General features: G+C 41.0%; 1 protein-coding gene across 1 annotated transcript in view; it reads right to left on the reverse strand.

Moving 5' to 3' along the window:
- The window catches only part of Map3k15 (mitogen-activated protein kinase kinase kinase 15), a 128,411-nt gene that overhangs the window by 7,241 nt on the left and 101,156 nt on the right, over positions 1-20,014 (reverse strand). Inside the window, exons 16-20 of the mRNA XM_057759117.1 lie at positions 18,131-18,258; positions 15,573-15,703; positions 15,248-15,353; positions 2,926-3,083; positions 366-549 (exon numbers count right to left, since the gene is read on the reverse strand). Coding sequence (XP_057615100.1) covers positions 366-549; positions 2,926-3,083; positions 15,248-15,353; positions 15,573-15,703; positions 18,131-18,258 — 707 coding nt within the window. The remainder of the gene's footprint in view (positions 1-365; positions 550-2,925; positions 3,084-15,247; positions 15,354-15,572; positions 15,704-18,130; positions 18,259-20,014) is intronic.

A 20,014-nucleotide genomic window follows, 5' to 3' on the forward strand; every position in this document is an offset into this window, starting at 1 on the left:
GTAGGTATCAACAAAGGATAGCAGGCCAGACTTCAAAAGTGAGGCATCAGGCTCTACATGTGGGGAAGGTCAAAACCTTAGGCAGAGGACCTCTTGTCTTCCTCCTCCGCACATCCCTCAAAGTAGTACTTTAAGTACAGGGCGGGGCATCATAGTGATCCAGGAGGTGCCCTGTGCCTGTGAGAAAATAGATGGACAATTGCCTGGGCCTGTATACTCTTCAAACCTCTGGGTCCACTCCTGCTGTTTTTCATTTAAGTGGGCCTAGCATGGGAAGCTTGGTATTCCAGGGGCCCCTGTTCTTTCTCTGAGCATCAGAGCAGCTCAAGCCCAGGGTGTTCTCCAGTTGTCCTGGTAGGCCTTACCTGAAGGCTTGAAAGCAATTCGGTTTTTCTTGCCCTTGTTCACCTGCCTTAAGAACCCTTCTCGGAGTAGGTCAGCAGCAGTGACCCGTTTCTGAGGATCAGGTTCAAAGCATGATAAGATGAAGGCTCTGGCTTCGGCCGAAAGGGCTTCTGGAATTTCAGGGTGGATCTTAAACATCCCTACCTGCATTGAAGGGACAGTTAACAGTGTCAGCCTTGGGTGAATTCAGGTGTATGCATGTTCAATAGAAGCTGCCATCTCATGAGGATCAGAGCTTGGTGACAAATTGCCACATGATGTTTCTGCTCCTTCCACCTACAGATGGACTGACTCTATTTCCCTTTCCCTGAAGTCTTGACTAGTTTCTCATGACTCAAAAAACTGTTGGGAAAGCAATATTGTGAGGCTTTCAGGACATAGGCCTTAAAAGGCCTGGTAGACACTGCTCGTGGAGTCTGGAGATCATCACAGTATGAAAAGGGAGCCAGGATAGACAAGCACGTGGAAAGAGTGGTTCATCTACCATCCCTGCTGTGCTCTCAGCCGCGTAGAAGAGCCCTGCCCCAACAAGGCCACCAGGTGGATGCACCCACGAGCAAAGCCAGGGAAGAACACTCAAAGACCAACAGTCAACTCAGAACTGTGAGCAACAACTGTGCTTTAAGCCTCTAGAGCAGCGGTTCTCAACCTGTGGGTCATGACCCCTTTGGCAAACTCCTATCTCCAGAAATATTTACATTACAATGCAGAACAATAGAAAAATTAGTTTTGAAGTAGCAACAAAATAATTTTATGGTTGGGGGGTCACCACAACATGAGGAACTGTAATAAAGGATTGAGAAACTGCTCTAGAGGATGATAGTTTCTCTGGTAAGAAAGCTCCAGTTGAGAAAATTCAAAGGTTTCAAAGATTGGTACTATCTTCCCAGATAAAGACTCTCATCAGATATCACCCTCTCAGATCTCTTTATCTCTATTTTACTCCACAGCCCAGATTCTTAGCCTCCAGCTCTAAGCCACAAGCAAGCATACCCTGAGGTGGTTGCCTTACAGATAAGCAAATTGTCCATCTTACAGATAAGAGGCTCCCTATCCCCACCAAAGGTTGTGGTTGAGGGAGGAATAAATCTATCTTGTTAGGACTTGGGAGACCAAGGTAGCTTCAGTTCCTCTTCCTTCTAGCTAATCCACTTCCCTGCTAAAGGAGGTACCATGTGAACCACAGTGGAACAAGAGTCAGTCCCCAGATGTCATGTCCTATCATGGCATAGAAATCTTCTCTGAAAACTTCTGGATAACTCTATATAACCTCTTCCTATATAACTCTTCTCATTAGAGGCTACTCTCTAGCCGTTTTAGGAGCTGTCTTCATAACCCCCAGCACCATCCTGTGCCTTTCCCAACCCTGCAACCCAGAGATAAAAGCCACTCTGTCTTTTATATCCGTACTCACTGTCCATTTCCTTGGCTGTCCTGGGTGCTGATTTTGACTCCCTTGCTTCACTCTGTGAGCTCTGAAACTGCAGAGCCTTCTGATTTTATCACCACAAAGCCCTTGACCAAGTGACATGTCCCATTCTCAGGACACTACTCCTTATGGCTTGAACAGATGAATGGCCTAAGAGTTGTGAAAATATTAGATGCTGGATAGACTCCAATTGTCAGACATTACTTGTAGCACTACTCACCTGAGCAATGGGGAAGAGAAGTTGGCAGTGCTCACCAGCACCAGCATACACAAAGATAAAAACACCAGGACCTGATTCTCAAGTGGGAAGAGGTAGTCCCTCTCCGGCTCTTAGAATGAAAACGGCAAAGTGGGTAGCAGCTGGCATCTTGTACATGCATGGGTGGGGTTGGGGGTAAAAAAAGGTCTCTTGTGTCCCAGGCTAGCATCAAACTTAGTGTGTAGCTGAGGATAGCCTTGAAATCCTGATCATTCTGCCTCTGTTTCCCAAGTTCTCCTAAGAGTGTACCATCATATTCAGCCTAAGTACATCACTAAGATTTTTGACTATGTTTTGTTGGCAATAAAATCTTGACTTCAAACCCAAAAAAGTCAATACATTTCCAAAGAGTTTGTACAGCTTATTAGTTAAACAAAAGCAGGAGAGAGGAAGAGGACCAGGAAAATTACTTTTGTTCTATGGACGAATTCGGTTCGTGGCTGTCGTTTGTGCTTCCTGAGCACCACAAGAGTTCAGCAGACCAGAAAGTAGACAGCATGTTTTCCTTAGTGGCAGCTGCTATAGATGTCAGGACCTGTGATGGCAGCTGGTAGTCTTCAATGGCCCCAACTAGATCAATTATACTAACTGATGTGCTGAGGGAAGTTGTTTTTGTAGCCCTTACATTCAGGGTTTTACTGGGATTAAAAGGTCAGAAGATTCTTGACTTTTTATCTTGGCCTTGCAACTGTCTGGGTTGCTGATGTGAGACAGGCAAGCCATGAGAACCTTCTGCCAAGACAAACTTCAGTGTCAGAATCCCGAGCTTCACATCTGGAGAGTTCTGTTTCAACATCCATCCAAACCACCTAAATGAACAAATATATTTTACCTTGAACATGGCTGCTTGTGGCTCACCAAGCTCATGGAATGGAGGCCTGCTGGTTGCCATCTCAATGATGGTACATCCCAAGGACCAGATATCAGCAGGAGCACCATACCCTCGAGGTCCCTGATCAATAATCTCAGGTGCCATGTACTGAAGAGTCCCTATGTGAAAAAACAAATAAAGACTTGGGCACCATATTGCTTAAAAGTGAACCATAAATATATAAATGAGTGGGTTCGGCAGAGGGGGACCTCTCTCGTGTGTAAGCCATTTGCTTGCATCATTTATTGCTCAGTGACATGCAATATGCTTTCCTTTAACATGATTAATATTGAAAGAGGATTTAGTCCCCCAAAGGATAACTGAGCCCAACTCAATATGCATGTTTCGTGTGGGTTTTTTTGGGGGTGGGGAGTCTGTTGTTTTGAGACAGGTTTTCTCTGTATAGCCCTGGCTGTCCTAGAACTCACTCTGTAGACCAGGCTGGACTCAAACTCACAGAGATCCGCCTGCCTCTGCTTCCCAAATGCTGGGATTAAATGTGTACCACCACTGTCTGGCTTCAATATGCATGTTTTAATGCATACCAGATACAGAGAAACTGGAATGGGAGAAATAAGCTGATAAGAAGGAGCTAACATGGTAGAGAAGAAGGCATAATGGTGGTGGTGTAACAGTGAAATCAAAAGGCAGTGTTTAGAGATAGATCAGCCATTTAAAGGCTAGGTTCACAACCAAAATGCAGTGCTCTAATAGAAGTATCTACAAGGAGGAACGTGTAGATGAATAAATGCCTGATTAGGCTTTTCTCTGAACCAGGGAAATTATCAATGTGTTAATTTTGTTCTCTGACAAAGTAGGGTGTAAGAGAGTTGTTGGGGAAAAGAGGCATGAAAGATAAAAAGGGAAGGGCCATGGTGTTAATCTGCAATGCAAGTTTAATTCCCAGAAAGGGGGATGGGCAAAATAGGAGGTCATCTCAAAAGCCATTGCTGTGAGCCACCATGGAGCTCCTGGCCAAAATTTGTATAGTGGATGAGTTCCCCCTTTGCCCTTTGTCATGAGTAGAGAATAGCCTGTGTAAAGCACAACCAACATGATCCAAAAGGGTGGTAGCTGATGCTGTCAGTGAAGTAAGTTTTTGCTGTAAAGATGGAAGAGGACAGAAAAACATCAAACCAGAGGGAAGAGCTTAGCAAAGCTCAAGTACAGAGTCCAGGGTACAGCCTGGTGGATCTGCACCAGATGGTGATGGTGGATCTGGGGCAAGGTGACTAAAGGTAGCAAAGAAACAACCCTTGCCAAAAATGGTGGTAAGGGAAGGCTGACTTTGTCAGGAGCTACTAGAGGTTGTTAAAGGGAAGGTGGTGACTGTCTATGGCGTCAGGAATCTGAAAGGATTAATGAAGGGGAAGACATGGGGTGAGCAGGAGGTTGGAGAGGCCAATGAAGGGCCTGGGGGTTAAAATCTTTGGTTTTCCTTAATGTGGCATGAGAAAAGAGAGTGCAAGTGTGGACTTGCCATCAGAAGATACTATGGACCGACAAAGAGGTTTAGATGACCTTGGCCAAGGCATGGCTATAATACTGATGTCCAGAGCAAAGAAGAGGGTCTGTCTCAAGATCATACAACCAAAGGTGGTTTCCTGAGTTTTTACTCAATAAAGGTACTACTTTTTTTTTGAAAGGCCAATGTCATGTAACCATTTTTCTTTACTATAAAATATCAATTAATTAACAGAGACAATGTCTTACTCTGTAGCTCAGGCTAGTCTGGATCTTTATGTAGCCTAGGTTAACAAGGAACCTTGATTTTCCTGCCTCAACCTCCAGAGTATTGGGTTCAGAGGCACAAACCACTATGCTTGGTATCATCTTTCATCCAGTGTTTCACTGCACAGCCTGGACTAGCCTGGAAATCACTATGTAGTCTAAGGCTGGTGTCAAACTTAATGGTGGTCTTCCTTCTTCAGCTTTCCAAGCCTCTATAAGTGTGGATCACCAAACCTAGCTTCCTATGAACCTTTTAAAGATTCTAAGACAGTTGTGACCAATAGAAAGTTCTGCAATAATGGGCATATATTCTATACAGTCTGACATGGTAGCCATCAGCTACACATGACTAGTATGTTGTTGAAATGTAGTTAATGAAGCCAAAAGAAATGAATTTTAAATAGTTTCAATTAGTTTCAACCACCTCTGAAGTTATAGATTATTATTGGTGAAGACAAAACAGATGGGTGGGGCACAAATAAATGCTTTGGCTTTCAGAGTGAAAATGAAGGGGGAACTGTTGAGTCAGTTGCAAAGTTAGGCAAGATGAAGGTGCATCTCATGTGCACTTGCACTATGAGGAAATCCCAGTGCCTCAGGAAGGAAACTTCTGGTGTTACAATATCCCCTGCAGGCTGTTGCTGCTGTGACCAACACAGGGAATGGTGTTGGCAGGAGATGCTCCTTCATCTATCTATAATTAAGTACAGAAAGATTTAACACCGTACTGTTTATTAGCACTCATCTCGCTCTGCTCTGTGATGCTGGGGCTGGTATCCCCTTCTTCATTGCCTGCAGCTCCCTGTTAGGTTCTGCAACTAAAAGGCAGTAGAAAGATTCTGGAAGGATAGAGGGGGATGTAGCATGAATTCTAACTGGTCTGAATAATAAAAACCTGGAGTCAGATCTTAGGGTGGGAAAGCTGAGAGATCAGAGAAGCAGTGCAGTCAGCCACTAGAGAGACCTTTTACCTCTACTGAATCCTCAGACTAAAGGAGCTATCCTGTCTCTACGAATCCTCAGACTGCATGCTCAGACTGCATCTGAGCTCCTGTGTCCTTCCGCCTTATTTTCCTCTCTCTGCCCAGCCATATCTCTTCCAGTCTCTACCTCCCTAGTACTGGGATTAAAGGCATGTGACTCCCAAATACTGGGATTAAAGGCATGAGTCACCACTACTTGGCTTTGTTTTGCTTTTAGACTGGATCAATCTCATGTAGCGAACTCACAGAGATCTGTCTGCCTGTCTCCCAAGTGCTGGGAGTAAAGGTGTGTGCCACTAATGCCTGGCCTCTATGGCCAACTAGTGGCTCAGCTCTATACTCTGATCTTCAGGTGCTTTGCTTTTTATATTACAAACAAAAGGGGACTTACTCTTCCCTATATGTTTGTTGTTCCTGTGAGCAGGCCTGAATGTGGACCATCAGTTGGCTCTAATATCCCAATTTTTGTCACTATACACTCCCAGAACCAGGCATGTAAGTAGTAGAGTACTTATGTCAGCCTAGGCACACTCCCTCCTCAAGGTTCTGATCTACCTTACCAACTGTGCACTCCCACCCTTATGAAGTCTCCTGATGTCTCAGCCTCCTTTTGCCTTTTCAGTTTCTGTACTCAGAAAATGCTCTGTGAAAACAATTGGGATGACTTATATTTTCCTGCCTGGACCATGGCTAACACACTTGAAAGGTAGGTGTAGGTGTGAGTGTATGTGTTTGATATACATTCATTGTACACAGTGACTGGTTTCATAAACAAATATTCATACAATTATTTCATATACTTCAACCATATTCACAGCCCTCTTCTTTCTGCTTTCCATATTTCCATTCATTCCCCCAGAAGTTGGTCCCCTACTTTTGTGTCATATTTAGATATGATTTATGAATCTATATAGGACAAGGGTCTACAAATGTAAGAAAACACACACTTCTTTTCAATCTGACTTATTTTGCTTATATGGTGATCTCTAGTTGGATATATTTTCCTGCAAAGATACAATTTCATTCTTTATGTATAAAGATGATTTTTTGTTTTCTTTGGTTTTTCAACACAGGATTTCTCTGTAGCTTTGGAGCCTTTCCTAGAACTATCTCTTGTAGACCAGGCTGGCGTTGAACTCAGAGAGATCCGCTTGCCTCTGCTTCCCAAGTGCGCCATCACTGCCCAGCATACAAAGATATTTTTAAAAGAGGAAAATATACATACAAGTAACATTATATGACTAAACAGGTTATATAAATATATGTTTATGTATATACACACATATATGCGTGTAACAGCAATTAATGTAAAAAGAAACTATGAATTTGAAATAGAACAAGGAGACGGGTATATGGGGGAATTTGGAGGGAGGTAAAGGAAAGAGGAATGGTATTATAATCTCAAAAATAAAATAATTTGTAAAAAGAACATGAAAATAAATTTACATTATGTAGAACTCAAAAACAGTACTAAATCAGTGAGGCCTAACTGATCCTGATCAAGTAACTATCTACCTTAGTATAAATTTTTCATAATTAAAACCATAATTAATTTCAAGCTAAATGTAGAATTTTCTCTATACAAGACCATAATGACTATTAACTATTGTAAAGTTAAGGAATCAATAAGGACATCCATATTATTTATTTCTATGTAATAAATTTAGCAGCTTAAAACAATGTATCGGTACACAGGGTATAGCTCAGTAGTAGCACATTTGCCTAGCATTCATGAAGCTCTGTGTTCCATCCTTAACATAACCCAAAAGGTCATTATGATCTCACACATCTAAGGGCGGGGACCCAGGAGCAGTCAGCTGAGCAGGCAGGGAGTCTCCTATGAAGCCGCAGTCCAGATGTGAATTGGACTACATGATTTAAAGATTAGCCTAAAATGGCTAGGTCCGCTTGGAAGTTCCCTCTTTCAGACCGGGATGAGCAGGAAGCTTCCTAACTGCATTTTCTCATGAAATGGAATCTTCCAGAGGACTGTTCAAGACATGATCTATCAGTGAGAATCATCAGAGAGAAGGAAGTGGACATTTGCTGCCACCATCACTTCTATCTTTTCCATTCACTAGAAGTGGGGGCACTTTATCAATTCAGCTAGATTGCACGTTGGTTCCCACATCTGACTTTGGATCAGTATTTGATGACCTATAAATAATTTCCATGTAGGTACTATGCACCGTTCATAATTCTGTAAGATTTGGCAAAGGAGGTGCCATCTATTGTTATAACACATTTTACACAGGAGGAAACTGATGTTCAGAGAAACTAATCATTAAAGCTGAAACCCAGACCTTCTGTCCCTGAGTTCAGAACTTGACATCACTGAATTATATAACAAACCAAGAAGCACTGCTGAAGCAAAAGCTACCTGAAAAGGAATGACTCCTACAGGGCTTCAAAGACAAGCTATTGCCTCTTTCCCACATTCCTGGAAGATGTAGAGCAATGGTGGAAATGTAGGCACTCCATTTGATATACTACTCACATGAACAGTCAACAGAGACATGGAACCACACAAGATAAAGGAATAGCCCCAGTGGCGTGTGTGTGTAGGGGCATGTGTCAATTCTACCAAAGGCTGGAGTCTGGAGAAGACCTGTGAAGATGGCATTGCGATGTGTTTGAACCATGCACAAATCTTGGGAAATTGCCTTGCCCTGAACCTGGCTCTCTTTGGGGCCTCACAGCCTCACTAGCTTCCCTCCAAGAGGCATCCTATCCCGCTCATCCTAGCGCTTAGACACCTGCCCCAGGTGATGGTATAGACTTCACAACACAGTGTCCAAAAGACCCACAGGTACTGACTCAGCCCCCTTGGGGTATATTCTACTGGAAGCTTCTGGGTAGTTTCCAAGGCAGGATTTTCACACCCTCAGAAAAGAAAACATGTGCCATATGGCAATTGTCTGATAGAGGAACCAAGTTATGATGTAGATACTACAGCAAGGCATGAGACAGGGACCGCACAAGCAGAGTTTCCAAGAGACCTTTAAACTCCTCAGTACACGGGTTTGAACGCCTTACTTAGGGACCTCTCATCCAAGTCAAGGGACTCAACTTTAAGAGTAAAAAAATAGATGTGGGGTGGATATAAAAGCAGCTTCTTTTGAGAATAGTGCTAGATTGGTGACCTAGTGTCAAATAAGAAGAGCAAGAGTGGGGGAATCCCCAGGAGGATGTGGCCCATGGCAACTCAAGCAGTTTAAAGGCTATTCCAGATATGTACATTTGAAAGGAGATCACCCATGTTAGCATTTCCCATAGGTTCCTTGAGATGTTAGTGGCCCAAATTTCAAAATTTTATATTAAAAAAGTAGTGAAAAGAGAAGTTCGTGCTACCTCCCATGGTGATGGAGACTGTCCTAATCATGCTGTCCAAGTGATGGCCTTGTGGGAAGCACCACTTCTTCCCAACCCAAAACTTTATAGCCAATAAGAGATTGATACTACATATTCCCCTCTGATAACCTGCATGGAGTACAGGCTGCTGAAGAAGTAAATGCGACAGCAGTATCACGCCTTCTCGATGATGAGTTGATTTAAGAAGGGGGAGCAGTTATAGCCATTTTGGTTTTAGATATTTTTCAAACTACAGAAACAGTCTTCCAGGAAATGCTTCCATGGAAAGAAAGCACAGCAGGTACTAGGTACAACATGAAGGATAAGTGGTTAGGGAGATTCAGGGGACACTCAGTCAATGGCCAACCATGATATGGGGGTCACATTCAGAGGGAATCCAACAAGAGAAATGAACATCACACACTAAACCGCAGAGAACAGGGATCCAGCTTCCAATGGTGTTAATCAAGACACCATTTAACCTGCCAATCTTTTTTTCTTTGCCTTCCTGCAGTTGGTGAGTTAGGAAAGAGGTAGAGAAGAAGCAAGCACTCCTGACTGTAGAGAAGAGGTCACTGTCCACAATGCAGCGGGCATGGAGAGGGGCAAGGGGGTCAGCGGCGTTGATGAGGACCAGAGCACTCACGAGTATATAAGCCTATACCTTTCCCATCACCCATTTTAACCTGCTGTTCCCTCAAGTTCCACTGTGATTCTGTCATCTAAGCAGCTGGAAAAGTCATGGGACAATCCAAATCTGCTCTGGGCTAAATGTAATGGGCAATAGGAGACAAATACAACCTTTATGATGACCTTTTGTGTGCCACAGGTTCAACATATTCCATATAGAAACTCAGTCCTTTCAAAGAAACCCTCTAGCTCTCAAACTCTAACTTAGAAGTTATAACTTTTAAATGCAAGTTCATATTAAATGTTAAAATACAAATTGTATTTGTTTAACAAATACTTGTTTCACTTGCTATGATCCAGGTGCCAGTCAAAATATTTAATAAATATTGATCCATTTCATCCTTGGTAACCCCCTGAGGTCTATTTTTGTAAACATTTCCATTTGTTGTTAAAACAGTTTCTTTGGAGATTAATTTTCCACTTTGGAGGGAAACTTCTTAACTACAGGGAGGTCAAATAAGTAGGTGTTCTAAAGGGAAGCAAAATATTGTAGAGAAATTCATTTTGACTGGAAGTAAACAACTTGAAATAACTTCAGGAAGTCCATGAAACTGACTAGATTCTCTATTTACTCTTGAGGAAGGAGGGTCCTAAACAGTAAAGACTGCTGAGTCACTCCTAGACTAGCCAAGCTGCCGGGAAGAAGCAGAGATAACCAAGCAGTTTAAAACTAAAAAAGAGGGCTGGAGAGATGGCTCAGCAGTTAAGAGCAATGATTTCTCTTCTAGAGGTCCTGAGTTCAATTCCCAGCAACCACGTGGTGGCTCACAACCACCTATAATGAGATCTGGTGCCCTCTTCTGGCCTACAGGCAGGATGCTGCATAAATAAAAAAAAATAAAATAAAATAAATAAATAAATAAATAAATCTTTAAAAAAATAAAATAAAAAAGAGAGAGAAACAGCAGAGAACAACCAAATTAATTAGAAGAAACAAACCCAGCCATGCTGCCTAGAAGAGGCTTAGAACAGCTAAACAACCTGGAAAGGGCACTCACTCTCCAACCTTTTCGGCTACCTACAGGCTATATAGTGTGCTCCAGGTTCCCAGCTTTGGTGAGCTATTACCCTTGCTGGAGTAGGCTTTGGTGATACAGCTGTCTTTGAGTCATTTCTGTTCCTGTAAGTAACCTCTCATCTGTATTCCTGTAAGTAATCCCAATAAAGCTCATTGGTTCACCAAAGTGGACGCTGGTGTATCCATACTTTGTTCTATCATGAACTGTCTATCTGGGAAGAATAGACATGTATGTTGTCTTTTTTTTTTCAGGAAAAATATGTCCCATATCATTTTATTCAATAAAAATCTGAGAGATAGATAGATAGATAGATAGTAATTTATATGTCCCAGGTGACACGAGAAGCAAGTTGTTGAGCCAGAAACTGGGACTGCTCATCTTTAATTGGAGGGTATTTATAGCTAAAGACCAAATAAAGTTCCTGTTGTTGTTCTAATATTAAGTATGTGTGTAAGAGCAATAAAAACATACATTCACACAAAGGTTCCTGTGTGAGTGATCACAGAAGAACCTTTATCATTCATAATTTGGGAGACTATTCAGGTGGAAAGGAATGAAGTCCTGGCAATGCCATAATATGGATGAGCCTTGAAAACATCACTAAGCGAGGAAGGTAAACGTTTTTAGAATGTGTATTGCCACATTACATTTGCAGGAATATCCCAAACATGCAAATCTGCACACATACCGAGTCAATCCAATGACTGTCTGGAATTAAAACTAGGGCTGGCTGTACGGGGGCACAGGGATATTGCAGGGGAAACAGAAATGTTTAAAAATGGAATTGGAGCAATGGCTGTAGGATGTGGTAAATTTGTCAGACACCATTGAATCATGCATTTCAAATGGATGCTCTAACGACACTAAGTTTTATCTTCATAAAGTGTTAAACCTACCACAATAAGGACAAAAAGGCTCGGTGTGTGGTTCAGTAATAGAGCACTGGCATGGTCCTGCTTCCAGCCCCAACACTGTTCAAAATTGAGTTTTGTTACTGTAATTAGTTTATCATACCCAAGGCAAAGGCCCTTCATAGGAACATAGGAAGGAAGGGATTCAGGGCATGCAACTGCCTGAGATTATTGTTTCTCCTAACAAGATTCAGAAAATTTCAGAGCATCTATGAGGAAAAGTTCCACCATTATCCACCATAACCAGAGTTCTTTACCAGCCAGCTGAGACTCCTTTACAGAACTTTTCTCTTTTGTAAAGAGTAATTACATGCAGGAGAATTTCCTCACCAAAATGTGATCCCTCTTTTATTATCCCCTAAACACCCCTGCATTATTTTGCAGTGCAAAATTCATGCCTCCTTAAGCCAATTACGTGAGAAATGTGATATGCAATAATGAATTATACATGTGTTTTCCATGTGATTTTTTTCCTCCTGAGGGATGCTAATTATGAAATAAACTGTTGGTGTTTTATGATTTTGAAATAGTTTCTTGTCATATCAGATCCCCTCTTGCTACATATAGCCAAGCTAATTGTGGCTTCCAAAGAGGAAGATATGTTATTTTCAATTACAGTTGTAAAATGAGAAGATAAAAGGGGGGTCAATCTTATATACATACTCATATGTAAATAAGGGCATATTTATATCAGAAATCATAAGTGAAGATTCAACATATTCTTTATGTGGAAAATGCTAATGGAGTCCTGGTGTAGTCTTGTCCCATTTTAAGGCACATGTACCTCCTCTGGACTTATAACTAAAAAGTCATTTTTGATAGATTAACATTCCTTTTGATTGGGGGGGTCCACGTCTCCACTGTGGGTACCCAGGAACTAATACATAACAGTTCTCTTATTGAAGAAAAGTCCTTTAAAACTGGAACATTATTTACCACAGATAAGACCAAATTTGTCCATTCTACAACTCTGGCCATTTCAAGGACAGAACAATCAATTCCCTTACTTATTTCAGAACTATAAAGTTCTGAGAGCTGTTTCACAGTTCTGTCAGGAATGTTCTTTGTGATCGTCATGCTCCTCTAGGAGACCACAACCTTATTAAAAACCAGCACTGCTTTCCAAGGATCAAATTTTAACTAGCGTTGCTTTTAAGCAGGAACTCCAAAAAGCCACAGGTAGCCTATGAGAGGCCTTATACCTACTGGTCTGGTAAATGGAAAACCAGCTGGCAATTTATATCACCTTTGAATCCAGTCCCTGTCAACATTCAGAGAGTTTTATCGCCAACAGGTGGACAGAATGTAGTCTTTCAACTTCACATAAAATACCCTCTTTCCCCAGGATAATTAGCCTCCCTTGGAAACTTAATCATATCAAAATACAAGGTGTTAGAATTTACTATAGTAAAGAGCGATTTTATGACACACCAATAACATGTCTTAATAAGTTACACAAAATTACCCATTATTTTGACTGGTATGCCACCAACTGTGAAGACATAATGCCATTTTACTGACTGAGAACCCTCAGGAAACCTCAGCAGAGTTCTTTGTCTACCCAACCTATCAGAGGCCAAGAAGAAAGTAGGGCAATATTGGTGTAACAATACATCACTATGACAAAGTGAAAGAGTTTTAAAGTCAAGGACAATACTTTATCTGCATTAAGAATCAAAATGGATGGAGTTTGAAACAATCATCCCAAGTGAGGTAACTCAGACCCCCAAAGACAAATATTGTGTGTTTTCTCTGAACGCCAGCTTTTAAGTTTTAGACATGTTTCTTTCTGAGAAACCAGAGGTTAGGTCCCCTAGTAAGGGACCAGGAAGGATAGAGGATCTTCCAAATAAGGGGAAATATAGTATAGTGTTATAAAGCGATAAAGGGGAAACTAAAATAAGGAGGGGTAAATGAGGAGGGGGATGGGAGGAGAGAGTAAAGAAGGGAATATGGAGATAGACAATTATCATTAAAGGCCTTTTGAAAAGTCATATGGAAATTTGCTGCTCTAGAAGCGTCTCAAAATATATCCATATAGGAAAGGAAGTTAAAGGGAGTCACTGTATAATGGGGAAGATAATGCACAAACTAGATATCATATGCTACCGAATAAACCCCCACTGCTAGGAATGGATTACATCTTCTTGAGTCATTGGCTAAAGGGGTCCCATAGAACCCCCTAAACACCACTGGTATCATCAAAGTTATTACTCACTCGCCATAACATGGAGATATCAATCAACAACAAGTGCCAACAACAAGTTTTAAAACTTTATTTAATATACATTGGTGTAGCTGTGAGGGTGTTGGATCACCTGTAACTGTAATTTCAGACAGTTATGTGAGCTGTCATGTGGGTGCTGAGAATTGAATCTGGGTTCTCTGGAAGAGCAGTCAGTGCTCTTAACCACTGAACCATCTTTCTATCCCCCCAACTAGCAGTTTTACCCCCTACTGATTAGTGTTCATGTTGCTGGAAATTACTTTACACATGTCAGAGGAGAAAAGCAAACATCATATTATAAAGCTATAAATGCTGCCACCTATGACAGTGACCTGCCCTGCACGATAAACTGGTACAATAGAGGCACATATTGGGAGTAACCAATATCTTTTTCAATTGGATTTAAAACCCACTCCATGAAATGGAACCCATACATGACACTGTCAAGAACATGAGAAAATAGATGGGACATGGGCCTAGTTGAAAGCCTACTAAATCTGCTAAAGGAACACAGTAATGACTCCCAATGACATATTGCTGTTATCTGTAGATCAATGTTTCACTCAGCCCTCATCAGAGACAATTTTTCTTATAGTAGATGGGAAATGCCACAGACTCACAAATGGACAATGTGCAGAAAGTGAGAGACTTTGGAACACTCATCCCTAAATGGGATGTCTTTATCAAACCTCTCCCCTCAAGGCTCAGGAATCTATGCAGAAAATGAGTCTGGTAAGAGCCAGAAGTGGTAGATGACTCCAAGAACATCTTCCAGACACTGCAGGATTGATACACATATGAACTCACAGAGACTATGACAGTATGCCCAAGACCTGCACAGGTCCAAAACAGACAACACTCCCCAAACTGAGGAGACACAAAGTTCCAACCCTAACCAAGAAGCTATTTGTAATTGATACCTGCCAGCAAAGGGCAAATCTTAGATTGTCATTTGGTATATCAACCACGGTCTTGGGCAGGCAGGGTTCATGCCCAGGAGTAACTGGCCAACATAAAACAGATGATTCCATGTTTTTTACACACTTTTTGTTTTGTTTTAGTATTTTTTGTCTGTTTTTACAAGATTGTTTTGATTTTAATTTTGTAACACACACACCAGAGAGAGAGAGACAGACAGACAGATGGAGAGAGAATTAAGTTGGGTGGGTAGGAAAGTAGGAAAGATCTTGGAGGAGTTGGGGGAAAGGAAAGTGTATGATCAAACTATATTCTATGGAAAAGTCTTAAATAAATTTAGAAAAATCAAATGATACTCTGTGCTATAAAGGTGACCAATAAGTAGTTATTAGAGGACCACAGGTTCAGAAGAAAGCTTAGATGGCACCACACAGCCAGTTCTGCTCTGCTTACCCGCAAAGGTCTCCGTGCATGGGTTAATTCCTGCAAGGCGTTTAGATGTTCCAAAATCAGAGATTTTTACCACTCCACTATAGGTGTTCACCAGCACATTATCGCCCTTTGGAAAAAGAACAGCATTGAGTGTGCAAAGTCGGATTTAAGCAAACCAGAAGCCTATAGTGTGGGACCTTGATAAATTCTCTCTAAAAAGACTGGACCTGACAGGATAGTGTGGGGCTATCCTGCTAAGCTGTCTCCCTCTGTGTGCAGACTATTTTGCCATACTATAGTGCAGGCTTAAAAAAACACCACTTTGATGGTTTAGAGAAGCTCATACCTTTATGTCCCTGTGAACTATCTGGTTTTCATGGAGATACTTCAGGCCTTCCAGGATCTGTTTGGTATAAAACTTGATAGTGGGTTCCTTCATTGGTCCCCATTTGGATCGCAAGAGAGCAGAAAGGCTTCCTAGAAAGTGACATAGCAACACCAAACCAAACAAACAAAAGGAACCAAACCAAAAAATAAACAAAAACCAACAGGATGATAAAGATTCATTTGTAATGGGTCAGGGAATAAACTATAGTGATGTTTTTAACCCTATACTAATTTTCAGATACTGATGATCACTATTCAATTACAATGTTATGAGATTTATTATTATTTCAATGCATACACATTTATCTTAGCTCTTGTTCATTGCCAGGCACCTTTCCAGAAGCTGTTACATGTATTATCTCATTTAACCTACCCAATGGTTAGTTGAGATGGGGCTATTTAATATACCAATAATGTTTATAGTAATTATTACTCTACTTTTTACAATTTATTTAACCAGAAAACTGAATCTTAATGACTAGACCCATCCAAACTACCAGTTATAGATCAAAACAATTACTTCTAATACTCCATTGGTTACATGTAGTGATTTCATACATAAATCACTGGTATTTGGTTTTATTATCCATTTGTTATTTTGTTATATCTCTTTAAAAGTAACTGTGCCCAATGTGATATGAAAGTGCGTATTAGGGATACTGGGTATAATAAAAATGGTTTAAGCGGGTGGCCATAGGGAGATGAAGGAAAGGTAGGGATGGTAAAAGGGTTTACCAAAACTAAGGATGCATTTAAAATCATGTAAGAAACCCATTATTTTGTAAACTAATTAAAATATAATTAAAAACATCTGACAGGAAGTATCCTGCATGGGTGGGTAATACTGTTCCCAGAATACATAAATCTTTCAAAATTGATTTTATTTTATGTGTAATGTGCATGCAGGAGCTTGCAGGTATCATAAGATCCTTTGAAACTGGAGTTACAGACAGTTGTGAGCCACTTTGTGGGTGCTGGGATCAGCAAATGCTCTTAAACACCAAGCATCTCTCCAGCCCAAGCTATAAGTTTTTAAATGAAAATTCCAGTGCAAGGTATAGGATATCTCCCTATGACTTGCTTACCAGCAAGGCCCCCAGAGATTTTCAAAACAAAATAGGCTATTGCCATTGCTCTTGATTGCCCACCAGAACTAGTTACTAGGACTCCTTCTGAATACACCACCTAGAGAAATCAAACTGGAATTGGCCAGGGAACTACCTCACTGCTGGCTGCTTTTCATAGGACCATAAAATTGTTATGCAGGTTGATAGAGAAGAAAGATAGTCAGTGGCATACATAGTGGTTAACCCTACATACTTCGATATTGACCAGGCTAGCAAGATGTGCACACTGAGGCAATAGTGGCATAATCGTTACAGGGGTGCCAATAATTTTCTGTTGTATTATAGTTCTATTCCCCAAGAGGGAATAAATGCCTGGTACTATAAATCTGACCAAAAGTCTATAACTGGGTAGATTATAGGCCATAGAGGAGAATCTGTTACTGTTGCTTAGCTAATAGACATGTCATTTACATATATATTTGTGTTTATACTCCAAAGACTAGTACTGCTATCAGATGTGGCCAGAGAAGTCTTTTGGTAGTAGGAAGTGGTTAATGCAGGCTTGTAACTGGTCAAAGTACTAGGAATAAATGATTGTTGAGTTCTGAGTCCTAAATGCGACACTTTTATCATTCTTCTCCAAGGACTAGAGAACATTGTAGAAGAGGAAATGGAAGGAATCTAAGAGCCAGAAAATTGGGAGGAATTGTAGGAATCAATGTTATTTGAAAATGACATGTCCATTGCAATTATAAACACATAGCAACTTAAGTTACCTTGCCTATGAGTTGCATAAAATTGGGCCATTCAATATTTCATCATGGATAGGGAAGGCCAGTGAGGCTATTAGCAGTTAATAGTTGTAGAGGTGACTTTCTTTAATGGTGTAGACACTGATATGTTACCCGTGCTCCAATTAAAAAAAAAAAAAACCAACCCTAAACATTCTCATATAAGCAACCAATTAAACCCAGTGGGTCGCAAAAAAGATATGAAAGAGAGGGACTAGTTGGAAGAAGAAAGGGTCACCAGAAAGGGAAAAGAGACAGCAGAGTATAATGTAGGATAAATAAGATAATAATGCATTATATGCATGTGTAAAATTACAAAAAAGTTCCAGTGTCCCTTTTCCATCCTTTTCCAAACCACCTCTAAACTCCTAGACTGAGAAGAGCAAAGCTCAAGGCCAGAGACACTGTTCTCTTCAACTCTTTGTCTCCAATGTTGGCACTCAGTAGACAGTCGGTGAGTATTTTAGGCAGAATAAACAAGCCTGAAATAAACCGTTTATGTGACCTTTGCAAAGTTGTATAAAACTCTTCCGAAAAAACAATATTTTCCAATCTCCAAAAGGTCTATTATTTGTTAAATGGTGAGACAATCAATGATATTCAGACTCTATTGTCATAAGCGATTTTCAGAATGAAAATTCAAAAGAGTATCTACTTACCTCCAGGTACCTGCTCCATAAATATCTTAATGTAGCCATTCTCAGAAACAGAGCCTAGGTACTGAACAATGTTGCGATGCTTGAGATATTTGTGCAGGGCTATTTCTTCATGCAAAGGCTGAGAGTACCTATTGCAGGAAAAAAGAAAAAACAAAGCCTGTGTCACTTGTCCAATCCCAGGGCTCTAGGCCCTAGTAGTTCTTTAACAGTATCCACCTTGCTGCTAACCATCCCTTCTGGGATCTCTTCCTCAGATTCCATGAGAATATTTAAATTCCTACCTGTAAAACATGGAATTCAGGCTGAGTATCCCTAATCCAAAAAGCTACATGGTCAAAAATATTTGAATATCAACATGACAGCAGTGGAAAATGCCACACTCAGCATTGTGTGGTGCTTCATTGTCAAAATGAAGACACACCAAAAGGCAGAGAGAGAATATCCAAATTAACAAAATCAGAAATGAAAAGGGGGACATAAACAACAGACACGGAGGAAATACAGAGAATCATCAGGTCATACTTAAAATCCTGTACTCGACAAATTGGAAAACTTACAGGAAATGAACAATTTTCTGGATAAATATCACTTACCAGAATTAAATCAAGACCAGGGAAACAACCTAGATGCCCCTCAATGGAAGAATGGATAAAAAAAAAATGTGGAATATATACGCATTAGAGTACTACTCAGCAGTAAAAAAACAATGATATCTTGAATTTTGCATGTAAATGGATGGAAATAGAAAACACTATCCTGAGTGAGGCAACCCAGACCCAAAAAGATGAGTATGGTATGGACTCACTCATAAGTGGATTCTAGCCATAAATAAAGGACATTGAGCCTATAATTCATGATCCTAGAGAAGCTAAATAAGGTGAACCCAAAGAAAAACATATAGTTATCCTCCTGGATATTGGAAGTAGACAAGATTGCCAGGCAAAAATTGGGAACTTGGGGGTAGGGGTGGGGTGGGGTTAAGGGGAAATGGGGAGAGAAAAGTGAGAAGGGGAGGATGGAGAGAGCTTGGGGGAATGGGAGGGTTGGGATGGAGGAAGGGTGAATATGGGAGCAGGAAGTATATATCTTAATTAAGGGAGCCATTTTAGGGTTGGCAAGCGACTTGACTCTAGAGGGGTTCCCAGGTGTCCAAGGAGATGTCCCCAGCTAGTTCCTTGGGCAGTTGACGAGAGGGAGCCTAAAATGGCCCTACCTTATAGCCATATTGATGAATATCTTGTATATCACCATAGAACCTTCATCTAGTGATGGATGGAGATAGAGACAGAGACCCACATTGGAGCACTGGACTGAGCCCCCAAGGTCCAAATTAGGAGCAGAAGGAGAGAGAACATGAGCAAGGAAGTCAGGATCACGAGGGGTGCACCCACCCACTGAGACAGTGGGGCTGATCTAATGGGATATCACCAAGGCCAGCTGAACTGGAACTGATGGAGCATGTGATCAAACCGGACTCTCTGAATGTGGCTAACAAGGGGGGCTGACTGAGAAGCCAAGGACAATGGCACTGAGTTTTGATTCTACTCCATGTACTGGCTTTGGGGGAGCCTAGTCTGTTTGGATCCTCACCTTCCTAGACCTGGATGGAGGAGGGAGGACCTTGGACTTCCCACAGGGCAGGGAACCCTGACTGCTCTTAGGACTGGAGAGGGAGGGGGAGGGTAAGTGGGAGGAGGGGAGGAGGTGGAAATTTTTAATAATAATAATAATAATAATAATAATAAAAGAAATGGTTGGAACTTGAAACTAGACAGGGCTACTCCCAGATTTTATAACTTAATTCTTAATTATGCTTAGTGGGTGATAGTCTTACATATTTGTCTGTTCAACTTCCTGTTACAGGGGTCATATATTATTTAAAAA

Source organism: Chionomys nivalis, chromosome X, assembly GCF_950005125.1.
Source record: "Chionomys nivalis chromosome X, mChiNiv1.1, whole genome shotgun sequence".
Lineage (NCBI taxonomy): Eukaryota > Metazoa > Chordata > Mammalia > Rodentia > Cricetidae > Chionomys > Chionomys nivalis.